This window comes from Sinocyclocheilus anshuiensis, unplaced genomic scaffold, assembly GCF_001515605.1.
Source record: "Sinocyclocheilus anshuiensis isolate Anshui unplaced genomic scaffold, SAMN03320099.WGS_v1.1 scaffold55, whole genome shotgun sequence".
In the NCBI taxonomy this organism is placed as follows: Eukaryota; Metazoa; Chordata; class Actinopteri; order Cypriniformes; family Cyprinidae; genus Sinocyclocheilus; species Sinocyclocheilus anshuiensis.
This window is the reverse complement of record NW_015549647.1, coordinates 1,960,218-1,969,904: the sequence shown is the minus strand read 5'-3', so window position 1 is coordinate 1,969,904 and position 9,687 is coordinate 1,960,218. Positions and strand designations below refer to the sequence as shown.

The 9,687-nt window shown below is 36.6% G+C and overlaps 1 protein-coding gene across 1 annotated transcript in view; it reads right to left on the bottom strand.

Moving 5' to 3' along the window:
• Positions 1-1,169: 1,169 nt before the first annotated feature.
• LOC107660042 (potassium voltage-gated channel subfamily H member 7-like) overlaps positions 1,170-9,687 on the bottom strand; it is a 61,624-nt gene continuing 53,106 nt past the window's right edge. The window contains exons 12-17 of the mRNA XM_016449211.1: positions 7,777-7,982; positions 5,227-5,332; positions 4,616-4,816; positions 2,843-2,987; positions 2,515-2,662; positions 1,170-1,301 (exon numbers count right to left, since the gene is read on the bottom strand). Coding sequence (XP_016304697.1) covers positions 1,227-1,301; positions 2,515-2,662; positions 2,843-2,987; positions 4,616-4,816; positions 5,227-5,332; positions 7,777-7,982 — 881 coding nt within the window. The 3' untranslated portion in view covers positions 1,170-1,226. The remainder of the gene's footprint in view (positions 1,302-2,514; positions 2,663-2,842; positions 2,988-4,615; positions 4,817-5,226; positions 5,333-7,776; positions 7,983-9,687) is intronic.

The following is a 9,687-nucleotide window of genomic DNA, read 5'->3' as shown; positions in this document are numbered from 1 at the left end:
TCCAGGTAGGTTGCAGTAATGGTAAATGGTGGCGCTGGAGACTAAATTGTTCCTGGTGATTTCACACCTAATTCTTCACCTTAATTCTTTTGCAGTTAACACATGCATCTTTTCTTCTCCACATGTTTTTTTACTGACCCTGCTGACCCACTGAGCATAAATGTGCTTGGAAAAAAATATGATCAGAATATCAACTTGCATAATAATTATGCATGCACTGTATTTTTCCTCTTCGGCTGTCGTGGTAATGCAAGGAATGTTGTGATTGGTTGTCATGGCAGCCAATCAGAATATAGCAGCCTCGTCTCTGATTGGCTGGAATTATGGCATATTGTAATGCTGGGTTGTGTTGAGCCAATCAGAATATAGTAGCCTCGTCTCTGATTGGCTGGAATTATGGCATATTGTAATGCTGGGTTGTGTTGAGCAAGCGAACCGTTGGCATTTAGAGAGCATCAGTTGAGCAAGCTAGTGAAACACTGCACGTGCAAAAGAGAAGGTCTGCACAAATCCAAAACCCTATTTTAAATGCAAAATTGATTTTCGTGTGCTCGAAATACTTTCTTCTTTGCAAGACAAACATTTTCTCCACAAAACTCAGTTCACGCGTATGCAAGTGTTTTTTTTAAGAAACATCAAAAAAAAAAAAAAAAAACCACTGAATTTTTTTCCCAGCATGCATCTTTCATTAACATGGTTGTATGACCAATATGTTACTTAATGACCACCATTTCATTTATATATTTACAAAATGAACAACCTTTAGACTGATTCATACTGCATTAATGTATCTGTTCACCAGCTTTTGTTTGACTCCTTTTAAGGTAACTATGAGGGACATTGAAGGTAATTTTCAGTTCTTTGCATATGACTCTTCAGTTTTGTGTTCTCTACCCTGAGTCTAGCTGTAGCTGCTGTTATTTTGAAAGGAGGAAGTTGAGCTTACTGTAGATTTTGTTCTGTCTATGCATAGTTACTTGAAAGCATACAGACGTTTGACTCCTCTATGAAGCATTCTTATTCAAAATTCAGAATATTACAGATTAAACACTACTCTTACTGTACTTGCCCCAGGGAATTCTGTTGTTATTAGATTCTGTTTCACGACCATGAAACTTTAACCTTTGACCTTATGTTACTGCCCTGGAAGGCCAGGATCAGAGGAGGGCCTGTGGAGACCAGCCTCCCACTCAGGCTCTGTCACCAATGGAGTCGTCGTGTTGACGTCAGAGGTCATCTCCGTGGTAACAGCAGGCGTTGGAGTCTTTGGCTTTACAGGCGTTCTCTAGATCATCAGGACTCTGCAAAGAAGAAAACAGATTAAACATACTGCTATTTCTGCCATTTGAATGTTGCATGCTAGTGTTATTGCAAAGTCAGTCAAAATCAACTGCAATCTGGCAAAAGTTTTTAATCAAATGATGCTGCACAGCGCAGTGGACAAATGCTCGTATTATTGATAACATTGTGCTACTGTTGGAAAAGATTATTGTTTCATATTGCCTGCTTTCACATAGGAATTTTAAAAATAGTATGCAGTAGCGTTGCTAGGCAGTTGCCAGGGTATTTCCAGTTGTTGCTAGTCAGCTGCAAGGTAGGGTGATCAGATGTCCTCCTCATTTTTGAAAAAGTTATAATTACTGTATACAGTAAAGTCACAGCTTATGAAAATGAAATAAAATTAGAATTATCATTAAATGTTACACATGTATAATACAATTATTATGAAAATGGTAAACATTTTAATGCAGTTTTAATTACAATATGTTCTAATATTTATTTATTTATTTTGCAATATAATTTTGATGTCTTTGATGCAATGGTACCAATTTAATATTTTTCACAGTGTAAATTGTATTAAAACAAGTCAGGGTCAATAATTATTACCGGTAGTTATAATAATTCAAATTATTATAATGATTAATTATAACAATAGAATATGGAACCCACAGGTATACTACTGTTAAAATAACAGCTATGATTTTGAAATGCATTTTTCTCAAATAACATTTTATGTTCTCGTCTTTATTTATGTATATGAGGACATCAATTTATTTAGCTTTGTAATTAGTGATACGACTGTACGTTATGCCTTAAATGTCTGTCTTGTCAGAAGTTCGTCTAGGCTCAAAGCCATTTGTTAGGAACTGCTTTTTATTATGGACGTTTTCTGTTTGAAGAGCTAAAAAAATATTTCAACTCAAATCAATATTTTGTGTGTAATTATTTAATTATGTGGCAAGTAGTCATATAATATTGTATTGTCAGGGTTTATTCAGTGATAACAACCAGCTGGATGCACATTATTCCTTATATAATAAGTGAGATTTCAATTAAACTTGGCCACTGAACTAATAAATATCCCCGGCTTTTTCTTCAGAAATCTGGTCCCGTTACTGTGAGGTGATTACAATTAATGACTGCAAAGCAGCCACTCAGGTGCTCTGCTGTATTCTGTGACATTGAGAGCGCATATTCACATTAGCTTTCCATTCTGAACACAGCCGGTGTTACCTGCGTCTGCATGGCAGTGACGGGCTGCACGGGTTTGTGGTAGTCTGGAATGACGGCCACAGTAATGTACGCTGGAGGTCCCAGAGTGCTCTGCCTCTGGAGCAACTGTAAAATAGCCTGGATGTCTGATGTCATCTGCTCTTCCAGCCTACAAACACACATATATTGACGCAGAAGTGCAATACAGTCTCTGACCAGCAGATGGCGGCAAGTACCATTCTATAAACAGCACAAAATGTTCTGCATGATAAAGTTGATGTTTTAACTAGTACTCTCTTGATTTATTCTTTCATGTGACCTACTTTATCTCGCGTCCTCTCTCTTTCACCTGTTTAGGTGTTCCTGCAGTACATCCAGTCTTTGCTCCATTTCGCCGAATGTGATGTCACTTTCACAGTCGTCTCCTCCTCCTCTGTCCTGAGATTTCACTGAGTCATCTGCATTCCCACAAGGCCATTCTTCAACACACACATCTAGAGAAACACAACGTCCCAGTGCAATTAATCACAGACACACACAAACACACCAGATACATATAAACCCAAATGAATCATAAACATGTAAGACGGATTAGTTTATGTTGTCAATTGTACTGCACAAACACACACACACACACTATAACAAAACATATGGCACCATAACAAGACAAATTAGATATACACACACACACACACACACATAAACTCGTCATTAATTCTCTCCACACTGCACCAGTGTCCCCTAATATAACAGCTGCAATACCCAGAAGCCAAAAAAATGTTTGCGTGTGTTTGCCTCAACAAGATATTACACCAAGCTCAATCTTATCATATGCTCTAGTGCCGTCTTGTAATATTTAGAGATTTTGAGAAAAAATGAGAGAAGGAAAGAGCAGACGAGAAGCTTCCTGGCTGTGTAATTATATCAGCAGTCATTGTTCACACATTCAAAACCTCTTCTTTACAGTAAAGAGTCACAAAAAATTGCAGCACTTCGTGACTCATTGCTTTCTTCTAGTTATTTATAAATTCACTTTATATACTCAATCTGACATTGCAATTTTTGCCAATACCTACTACGAAGCTTGTGTATACAATGCATTTTATATATAGGTTCATAGAAAGGGTTGCCAATATTGATAATAATACCATCAAATACACCTTAAGGTGCACATTAGTGGAATTTCGTGGACAGAAAAGGTGTATTGTCAACATTGTAGAGATGTATGAAGCACAGCTCACACAGAAGTCACTTTCAAACCACACAGCTTTCTGTTGGTCAACATGGTGAATGTGTGATCAACTTGAATCAAAAATTGTATGGGGAAATCTTTCATAAAATTTCCGATCACATGGATTTCTACTGAAATCACTAGATTTTGCCTGCAAAAATTTTTTTTTTTTTTAAAAAGTGATATATTATATTATTATAAAATTGTTGCAAACGCATTTTTATGAAATCACCAAGGGTTTTCAAGCTAGTGCCCATGGAACGCAGAAAATGTGACCAAAAATAATTTTTTTTAAGATTAAAGACAATGAAATAGAAGTTATCACACTGATTATTTATGTTAATTTAATATGTTTAACATGCACACAAAAGTTGTAAAGTATGTCGCACTGAAATTATAATTATGAAATCACGTTACAAATAAATCTGGATTTTAACAAAATAAAATAATAACATGAATAGTAGGTAGAAAAAAGTAACAATAAAAAGGAAATAGTCTCTTGCTTTGCTTTGTTTTATTTGCTCTTGCTTTGTACCATTACAATATAAAATATAATTTAATTTAGAAATTGTCTTTTAAGTCTACATGAAATAAAAATGTAATTTTTTTGACCTAGTAATTCTTATTTAAAATTGTGTAACTTGATCTTCCATTGAAATTACTCTCTGGTGATGTATGTCGGACAATCGTTTCATCCGCTTAAATCCCGCCCCTTACAGTTGGCTGCAAGCTTGCATTAAGATCTGCCTCCATTCAATTAGCAAATGGTGGATATAACCAAGTCCCTGCACTATTTTTTTTTTTGTACTTTTCCGATAATCTGTTTTACTCAGATGTATGTCACAAGTAAAGTGTTACTGTTGGGAATCCTGGAGAATGAGTATGTTATACCTCTGTGAAACAGATTGTTTTCAACACAATCTTTAGAGTATGCGTCAGGGATGATGTTCAGGTTGAAAGGAATGGATTGACTCAAAGTCCTCGCCATCTCTTCCCCACCCTCCTCTTCCTCCTCCTCCTCCCCCGGTAACGTGTGAACCTCTCGAGCTCTTCCCCTTTCCCTGTCTGTCCTGCTCAGTCTGCTCGGAGAACCTGAGGGAACACAAAGTCCTCACAGAATTACACACACGGTTCTCACGGTCACTCTGCAGATTGCATTTTGAACTAAGAAAAAGATAGCGTGGAATGTGCCAGCAAGAGAGTAAGCGATTTGGCTGGGATGAATAATCCAAACAGCAGGTTACACAGGGACGGGGGTTAAAACGGTTCTTGACCGTTCAGGTGAAATCTGGCACGTTGCAACCATACAATAACAAACATCTGTCTGTGGCCAACAATCACCATGGCAACAGCTTGAAACCCAGCGGGAGAAAAAAAGAGATGGGTGGAAAGAGGAGGGGAGGTGACAGGGGAAGGGAAACAAAGGAGGGACCGAAAAAAGAGAGAATGATAGAAAAGAGAAGAGGAAGACAGATGCGAGCAGAACAGGAGTAGCTCCTGACCTGCGGAGTGGTTCTTCTTAAAGCAGGGTTTGGTCCTGACGTCAGGGTCTTCTGTGTCTGAGTCACTCACAGCTGTGTAAAGGTTCCTCTGAGAAGCCGTGGCTCCCTGCCAGACAACATCACATTAGGCAAAGCATTATACGGACACTAACTTTATTTACTGCAGCAACATCAGGAAGGGAAAAACAGATAGGCTTTCTTCTGCGGAACATAAAAGCTGACTTTTTGAAGAATTTCCAGACCATTCTTTAAATACGACGACTTCAAAATGACATAGAAGAGCATCATCAAAGTAATTCATGCCAAGAGGAACAGACCAAAACTTAAGTCAATCACTGAAAATCTTGACATCCACTCAATAAATCAATGCACAACAGCCCAACAGAGAGTGGAGACTATCAGAATAACAACATAAATTTCAGTCTCTTTGTTAAAAAAAAAAAAAAAAAAAAGTCAAGTGAGCCTTATTGTCATTCCACTATATGTGGAGACATACACAGGGTTTCTGCAGGTATCATCAAATCTAATTTAATGCCATTTTTAAATTTCTTTAATGCCATACACAACCCATATATATCACACACACTCCTGGACAAAGGTTTTTAATGTTTTTGAAACAAGTCTCTTCTGCTCACCAAGGCTACAGTAATAGTAATATTGAGAAATATTATTTCAATTTAGAATAACTGTTTTCTATTTTAATATATTTTAAAATGTAATTTATTACTGTAATCCAGTCTGCAGTGTCACATGATCCTTCAGAAATCATTCTAATATGCTAATTTGCTGCTCTGTAACGATCAATTATTATTGGTGCTCAATTATTAATAATGGTTCTTATTATTATCAATATAGAACACTTTTTTCTGCTTTATATTTTTGTGGAAGCTGTGATACGTTTTACTTTTCAGGATCCTTTGATGAATAGAAAGTTCTAAATAACAGCTTTTATTTGAAATAAAATCTTTTGTAACATATAAATGTCTTTACTGACACTTTTGATCAATTAATTTTTTTAAAAACGAAGCATTAACACATGTTAGACTGCACCCCATAAACCCAATCAAGCCTAGAAAAAAACAGTCAACCACCCCTTTAAAAAATCAAACAGTTGGTGGTTGCCATTGACTTCCATAGTAGGAAAAAATAAATACTATGGAAGTCAATGGCAACCACCAACTGTTTGATTACCAGCAATCTTTAAAATATCTTCTTTTGTGTTCAACATAAGAAAGCAACTCATACAGGTTTGGAACGACATGAGGGTGAGATTTTTGGGTGAACTATCCCTTTAATGCCATTTAAGGCCTTCATTTTCGAAAAATCCATTTAATGACTTTTAATGCTTTTCAAAGCCCAGTGGAAACCCTGCATACAAAGGAACAAAATGGAACCACGGTGCTACACATGTAAATGGACTGCATATATATAACCTACTGAAAGACGTAATTTAACCATACATTGACTTTACATATACTTTAAACATGTACTTTTGGCTTATGTTTAATTGTATTGCTAATTTATATACTTGGAATATACAGTAGCACAGTGGTTCTCAACCTTTCTGACTCCAAAGCCATCCAGTGCCTTCAATAATATTCAAATGCTCCATTACTTTTCCAGTTGTTTATTATTTATGTAATGTTTTTTATATTTAGTTATGATTTTTTTAAATATTGTTTTACTCGCAATTTCCACCTGATAAAACGTTTTAGAACTTGGAATGAGTAGGAAAAGGTAAATTCATAAAAGATATTAAAATACCCATGGGCTTTATTAATTTACATGACTTGTCCAGGTCTAGAATTCACACTTTAAAAAAATTAGGCTTCCTGCTATATACAGGTTTCTCAGGACAGTGGAATCCTTAGTCTTTTTTTTTTAATTTTTATCATGGTAACACTTTAGTTTAGGGACCAACTCTCACTATAAACTAGTTGCTTATTAGCATGCATATTACTAGCATATTGGCTGTTTCTTAGTAATCATAAAGCACAGAGTAATACCTTATTCTGCATGACCGTATTTTACATCTTCACGTGAAAACTACTGGCCTAATTCACAACAATATTTATCAGATGATGCAAGTTGTTGTATATTAATTAAATATTGTTCAAATTAAATGTGGGTTGCCATGATGCTACTATAATCAGCTGTTTCCTTCATAATCTATTTTTATCTACTGAAATCATTGCACAGTATATTTATATTTCATTGCACAGACCACTGTATATTTTATAAGGCATTCTATTTCTAAAACATTTCTCTATAAACCATCGTCTCCTAATCTCCCATGTCTTCACTTGTACCTCAGTGTATGTTTGTCCACTCAGTATGCCCAAAACTACAGTAAACTGTCCCTCTAGGATTAATAAAATCATACAGATTTGTATTAATGTGCTAATAGTTAATTCCATGATTTCTGAAGATGTTCTGCTTAGTTTTCATAAAGGGTCGGGGTGGACTGCAGAGGGAGCTTTATGTAGTCAATGCTAGTGTGGAACATCATCTTATTTCAAAACACTAAGCACTTATAGCTTGTTGCTTTACCTTGGCATTTTCATCACGCAGGTTAAACGTGAGCTCCAGATTGGACAGGAAGTAGTCTGAGAATTCAGGATACATGTCCAGAACCTCCAGCAGATCCTCTCTGTGGATGGTGTGGAGGTCGCAGTAGCTCAACACTCGAACATCTGCGTTGGCTTTCCCTGGTTTGGCATACAGATGAATCATCTCTCCAAAAATATCATTCGTACCTAAGAGGTGGGCGTACAGTGATCAGAGGAGAAGAGAGGGAAGAGAAGATAAAGCAATGAAGGAATAAAATGAAGAAAGAATTAGAAGGGAGAAAGTAAGTTCCCATATTAGTGTGTGACTAAGTAAGAAAAATTTCACAGGCAAAAAAGGTCAACTGTAGTAGTCATGTATGAAGCACGGCACACACAGAAGTCACTTTCAAACCAAGCAGATTTCTTGAACCCATTGAAAAATATGTGGGTAAATCTTCTGCATGTGAAATTCCTAATTGCGTGGATTCCTATTGAAATAGTTTTTTCAATGAAATAAAATTCACTAAATTGATTTTATTGAATGTTTATCTTTAAAGTTGAAGTGTGTCATTTCTGTGCCAAAAATAATAGCTGTTGCAAATATGCTTCCAAAACTCTCCCCATCTGCCACTGATCAAACACTTTCTTGAGGGAATCAACCTTCAAATAGCTTTCTTATTGTTGTCTTTGCATATAAGAGTGGGTTGATTAGGGTGTAACGGTACACGTATTCATATACGTATTTCGGTACGGGTATGCATGTGTACCAAACAAATACAGCGTTGTTTTAACCAATGTAGTATGTCTGAATTTCATTCACACTACCAATATTCATACTATATAGAACATACTTTTTTAACAGTCGTGAAGTAAATAAAAATTCAAATGTAGTACCTAATCAGACAGTATGTGATTTCGGATACACAGCTAGTGTTATAGAAGTAACTTTTGCACGATTTTCTCCAGAAAATCTACTCAGTGCTTTATCCCTTTTTCAAAGCTGTGATTCTGGATGTGTTTTCCCTTTTAATTGGTTGATACAGATTGCTCATTAGAGGCTGGATGGCATTTAATTAAAATACTGAATAAAATAATTAAATTCTTCTTAAATCTTTTAATGTTTTTTTTTCTAAAGGTGCATCCCAAATTGTATACTTATGCACTATTCAATGTTGTTCTGTAGTATAAATAGTGCAAGTAGTTTGTTCACACTGAAAATACATAGTGGAGGGGCTATCAGAATCCAAATATGAGTGGCAAAATAACCTTATAAAATTCATACACTACACGTTTTAGTACAGGGTGCATAAGTACATAGTATATAGTGCATCTGTCAGGCTTGTGTTGTATTTTGTTCCCCATGTGCTCCCTGTGTCCCAGTGTTTATGCCCATATTTGGTTAGTTTCCTGTTCCTGTCCTGATTATGTTGATTTAATTCCAGGTGTTCCCCGTTTATTTCCATTGATCCCAGGTGTGTCTCATCATCCCCTCGTCTTGTCATGTGTTTAAATAGTGTTCCCGGTGTTTAGTTCAGCATCTAGTATTGTTCATGTCGACCTGTGCTACTTGAGGTTTCCTTGTTATAATTAAAATTCTCTGGATTTATGTAATCCTCGTTTCCCTCCGTTCCTTGCTCGGCACTCCACTCAGTAGTGCAACCGTGACAGAATACTGGACCACAAAAAGTAAGCGCCGTTTTTTTTCCCCGAGTTTGTTTTCTGCCTTTTTTAGATAGTTTTTGTTTTCCCGTTTTTTTTGTTTTCCCCGCAGCATGGAAACCGCCGCATGTTTCGCCGCTCCGAAAATGAGCTCCCCGGCTGCGGCTCACTCAAGCCTGCCGGCCGCGCTGTTGTCAAGCCCACCGGCCACCATTGACCCAAGCCCGCTGGTCACCGCAATGACAAGCCCGCC